The following is an 18748-nucleotide window of genomic DNA, read 5'->3' as shown; positions in this document are numbered from 1 at the left end:
GGCTTTGGTTCCCTCCATTGGCTTTCTGGAGGGGAAGGACAGGGACGGCACTTTGATCACAGCCATTTATTTGTAAAGTGCAGAAGCTACAAAGCAGCATGCTTCAGCTCAGTTGACAGCAGCAGCAGCAGCGCCGGGGCTTGCCAGTTTCCCGGTGGCCTGGCTGGTCCCCTTCATGCCAAGGAAGAGCCATCACATGCAGATTGAGCCATCCCTGAGGTTGGGAAGAGGAAGGAGGAGTGGGCCAACCGATGGCTATAGTGGGAGGGATGTTCTTCAGGGGAACACGAGTCACTTGGTGGGCCTAGAGATGTACTGCAGCTTGGGGTGGGGTGGGGTGGGGGCAGCCCTTGGCAGCTGCAGGTCTTCCTTGGACCACAGTCATCAATATCCTTCTTTCAGGCACTGGGGCCTCACACATGGGATCTTGCTTTAGAGGTGCAAGGCCTCTTCCCTGCAGTTCAAGCTGCCTTGGAAGTCCACCTCCTCAGGACTTCCGCTGCTGCTCTTCACACCTGCTGGTGGGTGCAGCAACAGCCCTCACAGCCAGATCTCGTCACTGCTCATGCTGGAAGCTCTGTAGATGTATCCAACCATAGGGTATCGGCCAAAACCTGCAGGGCCAGAGAAACTGAATTGGGCTACTGACAGATATGCAACCCCAGCACATACTGTTTGAGAGGCCAGATTTCGGTTTCTTTGGCCTTTTTGTTAAGAAAGGGTTGAGTATGTATATCTGAATGGGTGTAGGCAGTGTCTTGTAAGCCAGAGTGTGGGGAGAGCCAAACAGCATTTGCAAGACTCAAAACCGGTGGTTCAGGGCCCTCCCTATGAGCATAATCCAGCCAAAATCCAGTCTAACTGGGGAAGAAGGCTACAGCTGTCATCATTTGGCCCAAAACCTGGTATATGGAGGTATATGCTGCTTCTGAATGCCAAAGTTCCATTTAGCTATTCCAAGGAATTGCCACTGATAAGACTTCATAAACTTGATATCTTTTTAAAGCAGTGGATCCCAAAGTGCAAGTCTAAACTGATGTGATATGGCAACCCCTTGATTTACATCACATGAATTTTGGGCCTTAAAAGTCTTCTCTGCCACCAGAGTGGTTCCCAAGTGTTAAAAATGAAAGACTCGAGTCTTTCTGATGTTAGAAGTGTTAACACAGGACTATAAAACATCAAGAAATAGAAAAGCTGTAAGAGCTATTCTTCATACTGGTTAAGGATTACCAGCAATGGTTATTTTGTGTTTGCTTATAAAGCCTGAGACCCACTTGCAGACTTCACAACCCATAGGTAGGGAAACATTTTAAATTGATAATTCATTATGTATTGTATGAAAATGGCCTTTACCTCTATCCTGAAGCTCCCGCTAATCAGATTCATTGGCTAACGTGTTATGAACAACCCTACCACTTTTGTCATAACAGGCATACTTGTGTACACCCCTGTTATGAACCCTCATCTTCTTGACTAAAAAGCCCCTGACTTTGTACTTTTTGTCATAAGAGAGCTACTCCAGCCCTCAATAATCTTCTGAACGTTTTCCAGCTCCTCAATTACCTTCTCTGAGATGAGATGAGCAGAAATGGATGTTCTATTTTTATGTATTTATGGATTTGTATATAGAGATGCTATAATGCTGGCTGTTTTTATTTCAATTCCTTTCCTAATAACCTTTCAGGGAATTTGCCATTTTCATTTTCTAGTCACTGTGCACTAAAGATCTCTTTCCTAGTTAAGTCAAAACATAATTTTTAAAACGGTCGTTCTTTTGTCTGACCCAGCTCTTCAGATACCTCCCCAGAAGAAAGCATCTCTTGGGGGGGGGAGGCATCTGCCCAATATCTGGTGCAGCTTCCCTTAGCCCAAACTTGCCTCATTAAAACAAAATAAAACTGGTGTTCAGTAAAGAGGGCAAACTGAACCCCTAGCTGTAGAGAGCAGCCACCTCCCAGCCCTCACTTCTTACCTCTTTCAACAAGGGCAAAGTTGTTCTCTGGCTCAGAGCGGGCCTCTTCCTCCTGTTCCACTGCAGCTTCTTCCATCCTGACCTTGGCTGTAGAGGAAAGTGGTGTGGGGCTAGGGCCTTTCAATGCCTCCCCCCTCAAATACCTCCCAGCCCCAGGGTGAGACCTTCAGGCCCCTTTTCACCCTACCTTTGGTCTCGGGGGTGAGGTCATTGAGCTGTAGGTTGGAAGGGAGGGACATATTTGCCCGGGGAAGCCGTGCTGCCATTGGCCTCAGGTTGTTGGAGTCACTGTGGTGAGAGCAGAAGAACCCATTGGACTAGGCTTCATCTCTTTCCCCAAGTCAACTCAAGGCAGATCTGAGACCACATTCTTTCAGATTCTCCACCCTGCTGCTGGTTCTCTGGGCTGTTCCAGTGAAGACTGGCTGGCACCCTTCCAACTCGATTCCTTTGCCACCAGGACTAGACTGTGGTCTCCTTGTGGCTAGTGCCTAGCAAACTGGGCCGCTCTCTTACTGCCAGGGTCCCAGTGCGGTGTCCATACAGACAACAACGACAGGGGAAGGCAGGGAGCAAGCAAAGCATTTTTACCCCAAACTCAGTCCCGCTAGAAGAGGAGCCTGCGGCTGGGAAGGTTACCTCAGAGACAGCGGCGCTGGTGGGGCAAGTCCTGCAGGGTGAAGAAAGAGAATTGGGGAGGGCCAGTCCTGGCATGGGGAGGCAGAATCCTGCTTGGCTTCCCCTGCACCTACCTGCCGCCTTCTTGCCCTGCCGATAGATGGCACAGCTGATGAGACCACCAAGGGCTAGGACAGTTGCCAGGGCCGCCACACACCCCACCACAAGCACCAGAAGGGAGAGCTCAATGCGGGTGTCCAGGAAACCTGAGGAGACCAGAATCGCCTGTCAGGGCTCTCAGAGTGTCTGCCACCTTCCAGATCTGCAACCTGAGGCCTTGCCTGGTATGGGGTGAAGGGAGAGCCTCTCCCCCAGACTCTCAGACAGGAGACCAGTTATTGGGCAGGCTGTGCCATGCAGGGCACTTGCCCCAAGGACTCACTGCAGTGGGGGCTGACCCAAGCAGAAAACGGGAGGACTTGTTACTTACTTATTGGGCCCGTCATGCAACCAGGACCCCCAACCGACGGTGACATCCCAACCCCTACCGGGCAGCGGAATAGAGGAGTTGATGATGCCCACATCATTGGAGGCGCTGAAGGAGAAGTTCTGGGCCCGGCTGCTGAGCTGCACTTGCACGGTGTGGTTGGTGAGCCAAGGGTAGGTTTTGGTGTCCACAATGAGGAAGTTGGAGGTGTTCACCATCACCTGCCCATCCTGGTCCACCCAAGTGATGTTGGCAGGGGGGTTGGCTTGGACCAACACAAAGAGCACCAGGAGGAGTCCTGGCTCCCTCGCCTCTTCATAGTGGGCATCCATCTTCACGATTTCTGGTTTAACTGTTTTTGGGAGACACAAAACCAGACAGTGTACCCCTAGGCACGCCTGCAAAGTGCTGTCTTGAAGCAGGCAGGCTGCCGGGTGGGGGGACAGAAGGATAAGGCGGAGGTGACACCTCACCAGATTCATGGGAGGTAGGAAGCCCCGGTTGCAGGGCTGAGCTTGGAAGTGGCTGGGCATTTCCAGGCGCCATCCATCAGTCGCTCACCCACCCACCCGCCCCGGGAACCCCTCTCACACTGCACGTTGAGGAGCACAGAGGCGTTGGAGACGTGGCCCGTGGCCGGGTCGGTGGCGGAGCAGTTGAGCTGCCGATCCAGGCGCCGCGCTGTCACCACGAAGGTGCTGCTGCTGCTCTCCTCGAAGGCGCCGCCGTTGCCACTGCCACTGCCGCCGTCGCTCGTGGCCAGGAACCTACCGGAACCGCTGGTCTGCTGCCGCTCGCCGTTGAGGTACCAGGCCAGGCTGGGCGCCGCGGAAAGGCAGGTGAAGGCCCGTCTCTCCGCCTCCTGCAGGCTGCTGAACGACAGCGCCCGCCCGTCGATGGTGGTCTCGGGCTCGGCAAGGCCTGCGCAGAGCAGAGCAGAGCCCAACTTAGCCGGCTCGAGGGGGCGAGCAGTCATAGCCCGGGACCCCTGGGTGAAACGCGCGCCCTTCTCACCTGGCGGGGGGAGCAGCAGCAGCAGCAGGGCGGACAGGGGGCTGCCGGGCGCCATACGCCTCCTTGGCCGCCGGCCGGGCAGCAGGCAGGCAGGCGCTCCGAGGAGACGACCTTGATGGGCTCCAGCTGGCAGGACGCGGGGCCCGCTGTGTTCTGGCTCCCCACACTGCGGAGCCTGCACCGCGCAGACCGGTGCCGTCGAGGCTGAGGCTGCAACGATTGGCCGGCAAGAGCCGCCCGCCGCTCCGCCTCCTCCTTCACGTGGGCTCCTTGGCAATCCCGGTCTGGATCCTTCGCTCCGCCGTGTGTGCGGGAGCCTCACCTTCTTCTTGGCCGACGACCACGCTTCGCAGGCGGGCGGAGGAGATTTGCTTCGTAGCAAACCCTCGAGGGCAAAATGGGGTCGGCCGCGAGCTTTTCCAGAGAACGGAGAGGGGGAGGCGCCTCTGCCGGCTGCCGGTCCCCGATCCGCTGCATGACGAAGAGGTGCTCTGCCAGAGCTGTCTGGCTCCTCCTTATTCCAAAGCAGCCTATCCCTGACATTCTTGCATTGCAGGGGGTTGGACTAGATGACCCTCGGGTGTCCCTTCCAACTCTACAATTCTTTGACTCCTGAGCTCACCCCGCCAGGGAAGGCTTTTGCCTTCGCTCCATCTCCTTTTGAGTTCCCACAGGCATCAGGAAGGCCACCTTTAAAACACCTGGAGTTTAAGCCTGGTGATTCTGAGAAGTGACGGGGTTTATAAGTGCTTTATTAGTGTATAAAGCAGAACTTGGCCACATGAGTGTGTTTGGGGCAGGTCATCTTCTGCCATCAGGACTCCTAGATCTTTCCTGGTTAGTTCAGACCCCCTTAGCAGGTCTGTGAAACTTGGATTATTTTTTAATCCATTGTGCATCACTAATTGCATTTGCCATTTTACTGCTCATCCACTCAGTTTGGAGAGACCCCTTTGCACAGATCTCGTGGGTTGTGAGGCCACACCAAGTGGGTCACAGAGAGGCTGGATTCCAGCTTAGGCTGAGCAGACGAAAAGGAGCATTGCATGTGTGTCTAGACTAGGTCAAGTTCTGGATGAGACACCCATTTTATCAATTTCTACAAATGCTCTGATGTGGCAGGAGAAAGGCAGGAGCCAATTTTTAATACGATACATATTTCTGGCCAGTCACATGCCTGTTCCTTTCTCCTGCTACATTGCAGCACTGATTTTCATTTAGTAGTAATGCTAAAGCAACACTATGTATATTGCTCTGTTAATTGTCATTTTAGAATTAACAGTGGGCACTATTAGCAATATTAAGTATAAATTAAAAGTGGAAGTGGGTCCCATGTTGCAGCTTGGGACTCAGAGGTGGGTCTTGGGTCTGGATCTGTTGAATAACACTGCTTTAGAGCTCCTCCTACTCCCTGCATAGTAATGTTGTGACTTGTATTGGTTTCCACCAGTTTTCCAGGAGCAGATAAACAAACAGGCCTGTAATTCCCCAGATCCCTTCTGAATCGTTTTTAAAAAGTTGGTGCTACATTGACCGCTTTCCAGTCCTCAGGTATTGTTTCTCAATCTGAACAATTAATACAACATAAAAGTACAATTTTGTCACAGAGATCTTTATTAAGAAAGAAACAAAACTTATTACAAAGGTTTTTCAGGGTGCTTAATTTGCATAGTTTATTCCGGACCGTAACCCGATGGAACATTGTTTTTATATTATCTTTGGAGCTTGAAAGGTGAGGAGTAGCATCCCCAGCTTGCCTTTGGGAGAGAAATTGCAGGCTGAGCCCTCGTTTGTCCTTAGCGACACACTTTCTCCCCAGAGGAAGCCTCCGTCTGGGGCTCTTTGCTTGGGCCCCTCAGTTTCTTTATCATTTCAGAGAGCATCTGATTGCAGAGGGCTGCGTACGGATTCATCAGGACCAGCTGACGACGGGCAAAGGCACTGCCCAGTCTGGCCGCTTGCTCAAAGTCCCTATGGGCCTCTTGCTCGTGGCCTTGCAAGCGCTGGATCAGCCCTCGCTGCACAAACGCCTGGCAGGCTACACGGCCAACGCCCCTGCTAAGCTGCAGTGCCGTACCCAGGTCCTCCAGGGCACCTGACGGGGAGAGAAGAAATACATGCAAATGATGGAGGGGAACGCCATGGAACCTGCCTTGTGAATCATAGCAGAGATATTGCAGAAGGGGAAGTGGCAGCAGCTCTGCCCACACAGTGGCACCATCTTCAGCATGGACAGAGTTGAAATGGAAAGCAATTGTTTTATTAAGATTGGGGACTGTTTTTGGTGGTTTGGGTTCCGCTTTAGGTAGCAGGTTCTTAGCTCAGAGCTTTGATTCTCGGGGACCTTGTAGGGCTGGCTGTGGCATGGGGAGATGCCCCGGTAGGTGGGTTCCCAAGCAAGCAGCCGCACCAATATTGAGCCCAGAGAATGGGAAGGTCTCTGAAAAGCCCTTGAAGAGGACAAGGGACGTGGTGTTCCCTGTCCAGGGGGTTTGCTCAGTCCTCCTTTTGCTAGGCTCAGGCTACACAGCAGACATGGTGCCTGTCCCAGGGAGAGGGCCCCTATCCTCTGTGTCAATGCAGAACAGCACTGCCTTGCTCACTTACTTGCTGTGTTGCCCTTGAGGCGGAAGGCCTGGGCCCGGTTGTTGTAGGCTGCGGCTCGCTCAGGGAGCAGCTGAATGGCCCGGTCAAATCTCTCCAGAGCCTTCTGCAGGTCTCCAGCTTCAGCAGCTTCAATGCCCTGGATCTCTAGCTGAGTGGCTTGTTCCAGGAGCGCCGGGTCAAAGGTTGCTTCTGTCTCATTATGAGGAGAAGCAGTTTTGTTAATAGCTCCAGGTCAAGGGCGGGGGGACAGAAGACAGCTAGACTACATAGGCATGCAACCCCCCCCCCATCCTACAGCCACTGGAACTTCCACTGGCCTCCAAGCCAGTGCTAATTACACGGCTGACTACATCACAGCCGCTAAAATGCAGCCACTCAAGAGAGCCCAGAAATTTATCAGGGACAAGGGGACAGAAAGCCTGTGGGGAAAAGCCTACCCACCTTCTCCAGGGCAAAGTGCGATGAATTGTGGTCAGGTGACGATCAGAGGTCAGGCTGCACCACCATGGACGTGATGCCTGCAGAAGAAGGCTGGCAAGTTTCTGAAAGCAGCCTCCCCCCACTGCAGACCAGGGGTGCCAACTTGAATAAAATATTTGGGGGGCAGGTATAAACCCCAACCCACCATAATCGATTGCAAGACATGGTGCACACACACAATTTGAATGGCAATGCCTATCAACTTTTGGGTCCCCAGACCCCTTCAATATTTTATTGGGGGGGGGGGTTGTTGAAGGGACCTCGGCCCCTAGGAGTTGGCTCCTATGCTGCTGATGGTGAAGGAGAGGCCCTCTTTTCCAGGGCTATGAGCCTTGTAAAGGCCTCCTTAATGAAAAACAGAGGGATTTGCTGCTGCTCCAATTACACAGAGATGGGTAGGTGGGGCTTTCCCCTATGCAGCCCCCCACCATCCTTGAACCTCCACTTCTTGGCAGTCTGAAGCTGCTCTGATGCCTCCGGGAGCTCAAGGTAGAGACAGACGATGCCTCCAGGAAAGTCCCTCTCCCCTGCCCCATCTCATGCAGAAGCCAAACTCACCTTCTCCATTGAGGGTCTCCTGCTCCTCCAGCTCATCAGAGAGGTCGCCAAAAGGGGCGTCGGGGTGGAATATGCTTTGCAAAACTGCCCTGTCGTGTGCTGTTGCCATGTCGGCTCCTGTGGATGAGATCTTGAGTGACCTGGGAGAGCAAGTGGGGGGGGGAGAGAGAGGGGCTGGCTTACCAAGCAGCCAATAGCATTGGGGGAGGAGATGGGGCAATGCCCTGCTGCTGCTGCTGCTGCGTCTAGGTCTAAGTGGGTGCTGTTGCTGGAGCTGAAACAGGGAAGGTTTTTGACCCCCAAGCACATTCCCAGGGCTGGGGGAGGAGCAAGAAGGGCGGGAACTAACACAGTGCAGGAATAACAAAAAAGGGAGGGGGCGCACACATACCTCCAGCCAGCCCAGATGCTCTGTCCCAGAGTTTCTAGCAACACCGGTGGAACAGCAGGGCTGGAGAAAGGTCGACCCAGCCGCTTTCCCTGCTGCAGTAAAGACCAAATTTTCCTAACAGGCTTTGGGGGATTTCTGTAGCTAATCCGGATTACATTTGCTACTGTTTTGAGCCCACGTTTTACTATGCTGTGTTACGGAGTTCAAACCACGAATCTACTGGACTGGAAGGGGCTAGGATGCAGTGCAACTGCCCTCCACAGCAGAGGGGAGTCCATGCTGCTGGGAATCTGCTGCTGCTGCCAGAAGTTCATCTGTCCACTAATGGGCAGCTTGGTGGATGAAGGTCAGGCCTGCCACTGATCTGCCTGGCAAAAAAGGGGCATGTTAGAAGCCAGCTGGCTGCCATATACAGTGGTACCTTGGGTTACATAAGCTTCAGGTTACAGACTCTGCTAAACCAGAAATAGTACCTTGGGTTAAGAACTTTGCTTCAGGATGAGAACAAATATCATGCTCTGGCAGTGCGGCAGCAGCAGGAGGCCCCATTAGCTAAAGTGGTGCTTCAGGTTAAGAACAGTTTCAGGTTAAGAACAGACCTCCGGAGCAAATTAAGTACTTAACCCGAGGTATCACTGTATATGTAACCCCTGCTCAAGACTGCAACTATTCCAGGATGCTATGCCTACCAAAGGGGCAATGCGCAGGGACATGTCCCATGGGAAACAACGGGCTCAAGCCGATCTGGGAAAATCAGCTCCCTGCCCCTCTCACCGGCTACCCTCATGGTGGCATGAAAGCACTCTCCAGATGTGGAACCATGCAGGCAATCAGAGTTTGACAGGATATAAACCACACCTGTGCCAGCCACAATTATTGTTTCTCTTGTGCAGTGACACTATGCCAGCTGCACTTCTCTTGCGGGGACTTTTGAGTTTGGGATGCATTCCTTGAAATGCTACTCTTGCCATGCACAAGGCCAGGTAAAAGAGTGAGCAGTCTCAACACATGGATGAGACCAGTGGTGCCAGGAGGCAGGGCATGGATTTGCAAGATGCCAAGGGACGCGGGTGGCGCTGTGGTCTAAAGTAACCACAGAGCCTAGGGCTTGTGGATCGGAAGGTTTGCAGTTCGAATCCCTGCGACAGAGTGAGCTCCCATTGTTCAGTCCCAGCTCCTGTCCACCTAGCAGTTCAAAAGCACGTCAAGTGCAAGTAGATAAATAGGTACCGCTCCGGCGGGAAGGTTCGCCAGAAGCAGCTTAGTCATGCTGGCCACATGACCCAGAAGCTGTCTGCGGATAAACGCCGGCTCCCTTGGCCTATAGAGCGAGATGAGCGTGCAACCCCCGAGTCATCCGTGACTAGAATCAATGGTCAGGGGTACCTTTACCTTTATGGGACTTTTGGGGACAAGCTGGACCAATGCAAAAGCAATGGGCTCCACCGGAACCAGTTTGCTGGCACTTAAAATGAAAAGGGTGGCAGAGCAGCTTTAAAACTCCTAGTCAATGATGGCTGTGTACTACTTCCAGTATCAGAAGCAGCCTGCCTCTGCACATCAGTTTCTGTGTACCAGTGGAAGGGATACCCTTTGCACTTGGGTCTTCACTGTGGGCTTCCCTTTGGGGCATGTGCTCGGCCTTTATTTGGATTCAGCAGGATTGTTTTTATGAGGTATCTCTTTCCCCACAAGGTTTCCCTTTTGCTTCTGGACAAGGAAGCGTGTAAGACTGTTGCAGCACTTTCACCTTGCAGAATATCAAATATACTGTCGTCCTCTGAAGTCGAACGGAATCCATTCCAGAAGACCATTCGACTTCCAAAATGTTTAGGAACCAAGGCACAGTTTCTGATTGGCAGCAGGAAGCTCCTGCAGCCAATCGGAAGCCGCAACGGGCGTTCGGGTTCCAAATAACGTTCGCAAACAGGAACAATCATTTCCAGGCTTGCGGTGTTCAGGAGCCAAAACGTTCATCTCGAAAGGCGTCCAACTTCTGAGGTATGACTGTATTGCAACAAGGAAAGAAGCCCAAGAGGTGAAGTAAATGGTCTTACCTTGTGTTTGTATTGCAGCCTAGAAGAGGTGACTTCCTTTTTTATTGTTTCTTGAGAGCTATATACAAATTAGCCCCCCTCCCCTGCTGAAAACCTCCGCAGCCTTGATCAATAAATGAAAACACCATCCTCTGAAGCAATAAACTTGACATGTTTATTAATTAAACTATCACTTAAATAAAAAAGTGCATAGAAAATAAACATGTTTAAAAACTCCTTTTTTTGTACAACTATATACACTTGTTTTTACATTCAGTCTTTCATGGAACTTTTCAGTCATTTCTTGAACTACTGAAAGTACTTCCTTCATCCCTGTGACGATGACAGGGAATTAACACTGATGCAGCACGAGAGACGCGTTTCCTCTTTTTAAAGAAAACAAACAAACAAACAAACAAAAACCCAAACAATCTGGAAGAACACAAGAAATAAAACGAAGAGAGAGAGAGAGATTGGTTTTACATGATAGTTGCTTTTTCTCTGGAACAAAACCCTGTTTGCGTAGCTTTTGCACGGTTTGAGACAATTATTCACTACCTTGAGCTATTAAAAGACGGCTACGTTGAATCAAAGGAACATCACGAGCACAGTTCTCGGCTGAGAGGCAAAGCTGCAGGACCTTGTTAAGGTACCAGGAAAGCAGATGATGCCGTTTTGGTACCTCAACAATCAGAACCCAGGAGGAGGCAGCGAAGGCGGCAAGAAACAAGTTGTACAAGAACTGACTGTTAACACTGAAGGTCAGGAGAATTCATAGCCAAGCCCCCAACAGCTTCCTGGGGGTTTGCATGCAGGCAGACTGAGCCAGAGCATCCACCCCTCCACCCCCGGTCCCTTACCCAGTCCTCCTTGGAGGAGGGAGACGTCAACTGGCCCCGAAGCCTCTGGCTTGCTGGTTTTCCTGCCTTTTGAGCAACTGGAACACAACTCTTATCTATAGTGTTAAAGAGAATTCAAAGCCAGGCTTCAAGACATGGTGCAGTACGATATTTGTTCCTATATATACCATATTTATAGTTATAAAAACTTGCAGGTGTGTGGGAGGAGGAGATGGTGGAGGGGAGGAGGATGGAGCAGCAATCTGGGTGAGAACGACATGATTCTGCACAAAGAACAAGAACCCGGTATTGCTTCGCAAGGGAGGACAATGAAGAGAAGATTATTATACCCCAGCCCTTTGCAGTGACCCGCTTTTCCTTTAAAAAAATAAACACCTTAAAGGTTTGACTCTTAGTATTCTCAGGTATCATGATCTCTGTCAGTCCTTAGAAATTATACATTCATATTGCCAGGAAGCCGCATGGAGCTCCTCCCTTTGCTCCACGGATCAGAGCCAACACAACTGGCCAAGACCCCAACCCTTCCTTCTCTCCGTTCCTGCCGGCCTCCCCATGGAGCCCAGGCACAGTGGCATGCATGCCTTCTTCCCTTGGGTTACTGGCCATAGTGGCTGCCTGCTGCTGAGCTCAGTCAGAACAGGGTTTAGCAGCAGCAACAGCAGCAGCAAATGTCAGTGAGCTTGGACCCCAGTCCAGCTCTGCCCTGAGCCACATGCTTGTGCTCCTCCTCCTCCTGTTCCTTGCTTGGAACTTCCTTGTGGAAGAGAGGAAGAAGCAAGGGACGGAACTCTCTTTTGACCTGGCAGCTACTGGCCCAGGGCTTTGGTAGCAGCAGGGGACATGCAAATTATGTTCCTCTTTGGCCCACAGGATGTGGCAGCCTGGAACAGGAAAGCTGGAGGGCTACTCGATTCCCCAAAAACTCTGCCACATTCACCACAGGCAACCCAAACTTGGGTTTTGCGCCCCCCCCCCCCCATAGGAGAAATGAACACATGCCCTGTACCACTCCAGCTGGAGCGGAAGGCTTAGTAGGTGCTGGCCTGTCCTCCCCAGGCAACTGGAAGCTGGGCTGCAGGAGAGGCAAGATCTTCATAGGGAATGTGCTTGTTGGCCCAAAAGAAGCCTGGCTGCTGCTGCGGCTTTACTAGGCAACCATAGGAAGGTTTGCTTGCAGTTTCAGAGCCAAGGAAGTTTAATCTGGTGGCATGAGATGGAGCAGACCAGAAATGTTGGGTTACTGAGGGGTGGCGTGGTGGGATTTTGGCCTCTTCCCAAGAGAGAGGAAGGTCAGGGGGTCCCCTCTGTGCTGTACTCCCACCCCCATGTTAAAACCCAGCACCAATGCTGGGTTCAAAACACCTCTTGCAGATGTGTGTGTATCTTCTCTCCCACAATGTGTAATTCGAGGTCCAGCCGAAGCTTCCAGAAAACTGGAAAGGTTCTCCCCGCTGCCCCCACTGCTCTCTAGAGGAAGGTTCAGACTGCAGGCCTGGCCAGCAACCTCCTAAAGCCCATCCTATTAAAATAATAAGGTCATTAAAAACTGATTCTTTTAAATTAGGATGACAACCACAATTGAAAAAATAGTTTCATAAGTGCTCTTCGCTATGAAGTGCTTCTCATAGAAAAATATACAAAATATATTTACATTTACAAAACCTTAAATACTAAACTGTAAACAGAAGAACCAAGTAAAATCCAATGACATAATAATTCAAGAGGGTGCAACTGAAGGAGGCTGAAAGGAAGTTGTGCTGCTTGTGTTTGCTTTTAAACGGGCACATGATCCCACTAGGGAGATCCATCACCTTTTGGGTCCCCCAATCTTGGACCAGGGAACCCACAGCCTCTAGCTCACTGGGAGTGTTGGCACTCCCTGCCTTTTCCTATGTCAGAGAGCAGCTGGTAGGGAAGGAAATGCTATCAGCTGCTGTAGGCTGGTGCTCAGAGAGGCGCCAGGCCCACTGCCTGTGGGGCTCAGTTTCCTCTGGAGTCCCAACTGGAGGGCAGATGCAGGGCAGGGAGAGGGCTCTAGGGACTGAATGCCTGGCAGGACAGCCTGCTTCCTAGGGCAGGGAGTCCACCTCGGCTGCACTTCTAACCTAACCTCACCCAAAGCGCATGGAAGCCCTTAGTCCTCATTGCTTGCCTGCTCAAATACTGATGAGCTATTCCTCGACAAGTCATGGGAATTTCAGGGAACAGCAACCAGAGGCAAGACACAAGGGCAGCTCACGGAGACCTGCAGGCCATGTCTCCAAGTCTGAGGAGGAAGGGCCCACCAAAGTGTGCGGGAAGGGAAGCCCCACCTCTCAAGGCAGTCCTTGGCTGCTGCAGCAGCCCAACACTCCAGCAGTTTTCCTTGCAAGACGGGACAACGAAGTCCATCATCTGGGCAGGACCCTTCACAAAGCCAAGGAGGCAGCAAACAATACCAGGCCTCGGCCACCCGCTGCCTGGCTTGATCCACTTGCCGTGGGAGGGCCACCCCACCCACCCCACCTTCCACACGCCTGAGACTGGCGGAGCCCAACCCCTACGACAGCCAGGTCAGGTCAGCGTTCAGTTGAGGAACCGGCGGCATTTCTTGGCACCGCAATTGCAGGGCAGCTTGTTGCTGGCGTCTTCGATAGGGAACTTGTAGTCGTAGGTCAGCTCCTCACCGCGGTAGATCTTGCGCATGGCAAATATGACTATGTGCTTCTGCCCATCAATGTTGATGACTCGGGAGTAGCAGTTGGGCTCACAGGAGTGGTTGATGAAGCGGGCTGCGTTCCCGTGCATGGTGGCGTCCACCACCTCGGAGTCATCAATGCGGAACATGTAGCAGCCGATGCCCTGGGCCAGGAGAGGAGGGGGCAGGGAGAGAGGATGGGCTGGTTTCAGGTCACAGGGCACCACCACAGCTAACCCTTCAGACATGACCAGCTGCAACATAAAAGCCAACCTATGCCTGTTCAACACGCCTTTTAAAAGGTTGCCAAAGGACGTGCCAGGGAGACTGACTGATGAGTGTCTGTATTTATTTGAGTCTCTGAAGTTTCTGTGAATTGTTACAGGTCTTTATTATAATGTATTCTTGATTTATGACTTATACTTTTGTTTTAAAAAGAAAGTAAGCCACTTGGAGATTTTTTAATCAGAGGCTGGTTGGCCATATGTCATGGAGGCCTTAGCTGAGATTTCTGCATTGCAGAGGATTGGACTAGAGGACCCTCCCAACTCTAAAATTCTCTTTCTTTTTTGTGCTGCAAGCCTAAGAAATCTTCACGTATCATAATAGTACAACTGGAGGCCTCATTCCCATCAGGTTTTACATTTCAGCCTATGTCGTAAGAGTGCAGCTAAGGCTGGCAACCTGATGGCTTTCCTGTCCAAACACGGAAAGGCTGAGCCTTTTCCCAAACCTGAGCCCAATAAGGCTCAAGGAGCCCCAAACCAGTTTCCTGAATAGGGAAGGCGGGAGCATAGACAGCTCCAGATCCCTGCATGAGGATTTGCTAGACACACTGGCAAAATCTGGGATGGGGAGCCATACCTTCTATGATAAGGGGGGTGGGGGTGGGAATGCATGGCAAGAGCCCCACAACCCTTCCACCCTCTCTGCCCCACCAATTGCCAGATCTTGCAGCAGCCCCTGCCTGCACCTGAGAAGGACCTGACTACCAGCTCCTAGGAAAATCAGGTACCAATCCTGTCACCTCAAGAGGCTCCTAGGACAAAATGTCCTCTCCTGATGGGAGAAGAGGGGCCACTGTGAGGGAGGACTAGCTGCTCTCTGAGCTATCTTCTGCTTCTGTTTTCCTGAAGGCAATAGCAATAGAACCTCTCTTCACAGCAACCCAGAAAAGGATTACAGGCAAGCTGTCACCCTACCTGCACTGGCAGCTGGGCAAGAAGGAAGGGTTGCCAACCCACTAAAGGGTAAATTCAACTTAATTTACATAATCCTGCCTAGTGAAGCAAGTGGGAGGGACAACCCAGCCAAGGATCCCCCTCCCTTCTGCAGGAAAATCAACCTCTTCCTGTGCAGCCACCACTTCTCATCCCTCTTTTGCTTCCAAGGCTTAAGTGCTGGCACTTGCCTTACTGCTCAAGTGCTGGCAGGGTGACCCCTGCACTGTGCATTCCGACCAAAGAACCCAGGGCCTGCTTTCCCCAGAGCTTTACTGAAGGCCTGGGCAGCCCTTGTTCTCGCTCAGGAGAACCTCAGGGCCCCTGTGGCCAGCACTCATGACCAGCTGGGTTTCAGCAGTGCCTCCGCTGTTGCTAAGGCTTACCTTGCTGTCGTAGTACTTCTCACGCTTGTCAGTTAGGATGGAACGGATCACGTTGCCGGCATACTCGATCACCATCTCTCCTGCATCGATGTTTCTTTTGCAGAACAGGCCCCGGCCGTGGATAGGAGACCTGCCAAGGAGGAACACACAGCGCAGCCACGGGTGTTAGGTGCTGCAACCATAGAGGTAGCAAGCCTCACCCTGAACGTGGAGGCAGGTAGGCAGGCAGGCAGGCAGGCAGGCAACCCAGCTAGGAGCAGATCTGTCCACATGACCTAGGAGAGTCGTTCCAGGCACTTTCTCATTGCTGTTCTGCTAAGCCCTGCTGGCTTAGGCTGTTCTACCCTCCCCATCGTTTATCCTGCTAAGGTGGCCTCCACCTACCAACAGCGGAGAAGAGCAGGCGGGGGCGTGGTGTGCATCCTGGGGGCGTGGTGCGCCACCTGCGAAGCGTGGCGTCCAGCGGGGGCAGCTGTGATGGAACCCCACCGGGATCGGGCTGCCGGGGGCGATGTGCTCCCCCTGCCCCACTCTACCTCCGCCAGTGCCTACCATCTCCCACCCACCTACCTGTAGACACCAACTGCCTCCTTGGAGGTTTTCTTCAAGTGTCGGAACCTCATGGGCATGGGAAGGTCCATGCTGGTTGCCCTCCTGAAGAGAGGAGGAAAGAGGCTGTTTGAAAGAGTTCAACCAATGGGGCCTTTGAGCTGCCAAGCCCCACCTTGCTCCACAAGCCACTTTGCAGTGCCAACTGCTGAGAGGCTGGCTTATGGGGCAGCTGCAGGAGGCAAAATCTGCACCCCTTCCCCGTTCTTTAGTTTCCCACCACTGCCGACGAGATCAAAAAGGAGCAGCCTTCTAGCCCTCCCCACCAACTCGCCTCCGCACCCGCTATGTACCGGGCAGACTTCAGCTGCACCTCCTCTTCCTCCTCATCGTTGGGGTTGTACTCTGGCGGCTGGCGGTGCTTAGAAGCCAGGAAATTGAACATGTCGAAGGCAGACTTCCTGCAATGCAGATCCAAGAGGTGTGAGACTGGCTCTCAGGGTTAATGGGCTGGCTTACAAGCCACACAATGCTCCTCTCTCCTCCAGGACAATGCGACATTCCCAGACTGGCTGCTAGAAGCCCACTAGGCTCTACACTGGCTCCCCATACTGTGTGGAGAAACTTCAAAGTGTCTGGTCTGAGCTAAAACCACAGCAGCCCCTTTGTAGAGCCTTCTGTGGGATTCTAGCAACCTTTTCCTCCCTGGGGGTAGAGATACTCTGGTCTTCCATCATGTGACCCTTGTCTTGGACAGTTAACCCTCTCCTTCCTGGATTCCTCCTATATGCCAACTAGGGAGCACCTGGGCCCACGTCTATTCAATGATGACAGGCTATTCATGTGCCTCCCTCCCAAACTGATATTTGAAGAATTTATTTTCACTGTCTCTCCACAGAAAGCCTCACCCCCAAACCACTGAAGGATCTCTGAAGCAGGTGCTTTGGTTTTATGAGCGCAGAGTCTGCCACTGACCTGAGGTGCACTTCAGCTCTGGCAGAGCCATGGGGGTTCACTGGGGGCTCCTTGGCCTCCTCTGGCTTATGGAACCGGAACTTGTAGTTGTGGCAGTGCTTCGCTCCAGACAGCTGTTCTATCAGGAACACAACAGCATCGTGCAGAATTCCCAGCATCCTCAATCCGCTCACACCTGGAATAAGGAGAGAGTAGGCAGGGAAGGCAGCTTGCTGGTAGAAGAGGCTGTCCAGCCCAGGCTATGCCCAGTGGCTCCCTTCAGTCCTCCTTGTAAGAAGAAGACTGGTGGTGATGGCGGCAACATGGCCCAGCCTTTAGGCAAGAAGCAGCTCAAGAAACTGGTGGAGCAGCTCAAATGGGCCCAAATCTCCACGGCTAGGCACAGGCTTAAATGATGCAGAGGGTGTTCCAAAAGAATCACAAACCTCATTCTTTGTCCTTAAGCTGTTTGTGCAACCAAAGTACTGTATCCTAAGAAAACAGGGCATCCTGTGAGACTCTTTCTAGTGTTTATGAAGTGCAAGGAAGCAGGCCCAGGTGGCAAAGTCCCTGCCTAGGTCTTGGCCTACAGGACAGCAGTGACATTCAAGGCACTTTCTTATTGTCTTCCTATCCATGCAAGGGGTTTGGAATTCCCAACCCTGCTGCAGCCTTTCTTACCTGTGAAGGATAGCTGCTTCAAGCGGGCATTGGAACGAGCCTCCTGAACCTTGTCAGTTAGGGATTGCCAGGCCTCTGAGATGAAGATAAACAAGAAATGATTCAGTGGGAGGGAGGAGTGTTTCAGAAAAGCTTCCCTTTCGCTCCTTTTTAAACCGTAAAATTCACAATTGCTGCCAGGTGGCTCTGCATTCCTGCAAACTTCACGCAGGGCTGTCCCCTGCAGCACTTGGAAAGGTGCAAAGCAGTTAAAGGTGACCTTTGTAAGATGAACACAGCAAAAATGCATCTAACCCCAAAGCAGCTGCAGCAGATGTCACCTGCCCCACCTGCCCCCTTTCCCACCTTCAATACTTTCAGCACAGATCTGAAATCCATCATCGCTTGAGATCTCGAAAATCAGTCCTTTCTTGGGCTTCTTCTCAGTGAGGCTCTCCTTTCTCTTCCGCTCTTGCTGCAGCCAGAACATGAGTGGGGAGCTGAAAGTACTCTCTTCATCCTCAGAAGCTCTGGAGTCTGGAAGGAAAACAAGGTCTTCTTACCTCCAGAGTCCTTGGCAAAGCCAAAGCCACCAAATAATGAACATTAAGAATGTAGGGAAAGGCTCTCATGAACTAAGAGAGCTGCCGAGGGCTCTCTCAAGCATGGCTGTCATACAAGGAGAATCATAGGGCAAGCTTACAACTGGGAGTAATAATAGTAATTTTATTACTGATACCCTGCCCATCTGGCTGGGTTTCCCCAGCCACACTGGGCGGCTTCCAGCAAGGTATAAAAACATAATAAAACAAAAAATTATTTTGAAGATATATGTGCCTTTCCAAGTGGAACGTCTGTGAACTGGTGCTTAGTTTGTACTTGAGGTCGATGGACAACATACCTGTGGGCTCTTGCTCACTTGCAGTGCTCTGTGCTGTCTGTGATTCTGGAACAGATGCCGTTTGCCTGTGGAGAGAAGCACAGCTGGAAAGAATTCAAGAATCCGCTCCTGTTTCAACAACTGAAGCCTTTTAGGAGTTTTGATTCCCCAGCAGATGCCAAAGGGAGAAGCTAAACAAAACACTCTGAGCCATGAGTCTCCACTGGATGGAGAGGCCTGCTACTTATAATACATTGGGCTGAGTGGCAAGCACTCCCAAAAATGGACCAAGCCGCAGCACAGCGCTGCCCGTCCTTCTAAACAGCAGGGCAAGTGGGAAATTGGAATGTTCAATGCAAAGAACATCACTTGGAGCTTTCTGAGCAAGCTCCATGC

General features: G+C 51.9%; 3 protein-coding genes across 5 annotated transcripts in view; all 3 read right to left on the bottom strand.

The window, feature by feature from the left end:
• Positions 1–51: 51 nt before the first annotated feature.
• On the bottom strand, positions 52–4316 carry TMEM25 (transmembrane protein 25). 3 transcript variants are annotated; one of them, XM_083480847.1, is made up of 8 exons: positions 4095–4316; positions 3672–4001; positions 3142–3432; positions 2728–2859; positions 2615–2645; positions 2163–2263; positions 1976–2062; positions 52–614 (listed from the first exon to the last, which is right to left on the bottom strand). In XM_083480847.1, exons 1-8 carry the CDS (start codon positions 4147–4149, stop codon positions 541–543), a joined length of 1101 nt encoding a protein of 366 aa, XP_083336973.1. In that variant the 5' UTR covers positions 4150–4316; the 3' UTR covers positions 52–540. The 3 variants fall into 3 exon arrangements, 2 of the variants coding, with proteins under 2 accessions (XP_083336973.1, XP_083336974.1); XM_083480848.1 differs by having other exon boundaries at positions 3852–4001; positions 4095–4286; XR_014520346.1 differs by lacking the exon at positions 52–614 and having other exon boundaries at positions 2024–2062; positions 2567–2859.
• Positions 4317–5685: 1369 nt separating this feature from the next.
• TTC36 (tetratricopeptide repeat domain 36) lies at positions 5686–8051 on the bottom strand. The gene is made up of 3 exons (XM_083480838.1): positions 7740–8051; positions 6702–6890; positions 5686–6189 (listed from the first exon to the last, which is right to left on the bottom strand). The coding sequence occupies exons 1-3, from the start codon at positions 7846–7848 to the stop codon at positions 5891–5893; spliced, it is 597 nt and encodes a 198-aa protein (XP_083336964.1). The 5' UTR covers positions 7849–8051; the 3' UTR covers positions 5686–5890.
• Positions 8052–10319: 2268 nt separating this feature from the next.
• KMT2A (lysine methyltransferase 2A) overlaps positions 10320–18748 on the bottom strand; it is a 47189-nt gene continuing 38760 nt past the window's right edge. Inside the window, exons 29-36 of the mRNA XM_083480877.1 lie at positions 18374–18438; positions 17839–18009; positions 17494–17568; positions 16834–17008; positions 16212–16319; positions 15880–15963; positions 15310–15439; positions 10320–13867 (exon numbers count right to left, since the gene is read on the bottom strand). Coding sequence (XP_083337003.1) covers positions 13592–13867; positions 15310–15439; positions 15880–15963; positions 16212–16319; positions 16834–17008; positions 17494–17568; positions 17839–18009; positions 18374–18438 — 1084 coding nt within the window. The 3' untranslated portion in view covers positions 10320–13591. The remainder of the gene's footprint in view (positions 13868–15309; positions 15440–15879; positions 15964–16211; positions 16320–16833; positions 17009–17493; positions 17569–17838; positions 18010–18373; positions 18439–18748) is intronic.

Source organism: Podarcis liolepis (assembly GCF_965112155.1).
Source record: "Podarcis liolepis genome assembly, chromosome: 16".
In the NCBI taxonomy this organism is placed as follows: Eukaryota; Metazoa; Chordata; class Lepidosauria; order Squamata; family Lacertidae; genus Podarcis; species Podarcis liolepis.
The sequence above is the reverse complement of the archived record's forward strand: the minus strand, read 5'-3'. Positions and strand labels throughout refer to the sequence as shown.

Coding starts and splice junctions, on each gene's coding strand:
- TMEM25 (XM_083480847.1), bottom strand. CDS start 4,149: ATGGCGCCCGGCAGCCCCCTGTCCGCCCTGCTGCTGCTGCTGCTCCCC. Junction 3,433..3,671: donor TGTGCTCCTCAACGTGCAGT/GTGAGAGGGGTT, acceptor TCCCAAAAACAG/TTAAACCAGAAATCGTGAAG. Junction 2,063..2,162: donor CCTCACCCCCGAGACCAAAG/GTAGGGTGAAAA, acceptor TTTCCTCTACAG/CCAAGGTCAGGATGGAAGAA.
- TTC36 (XM_083480838.1), bottom strand. CDS start 7,848: ATGGCAACAGCACACGACAGGGCAGTTTTGCAAAGCATATTCCACCCC. Junction 6,891..7,739: donor GGAGACCCTCAATGGAGAAG/GTGAGTTTGGCT, acceptor ATAATGAGACAG/AAGCAACCTTTGACCCGGCG. Junction 6,190..6,701: donor CCTCAAGGGCAACACAGCAA/GTAAGTGAGCAA, acceptor TCTCCCCGTCAG/GTGCCCTGGAGGACCTGGGT.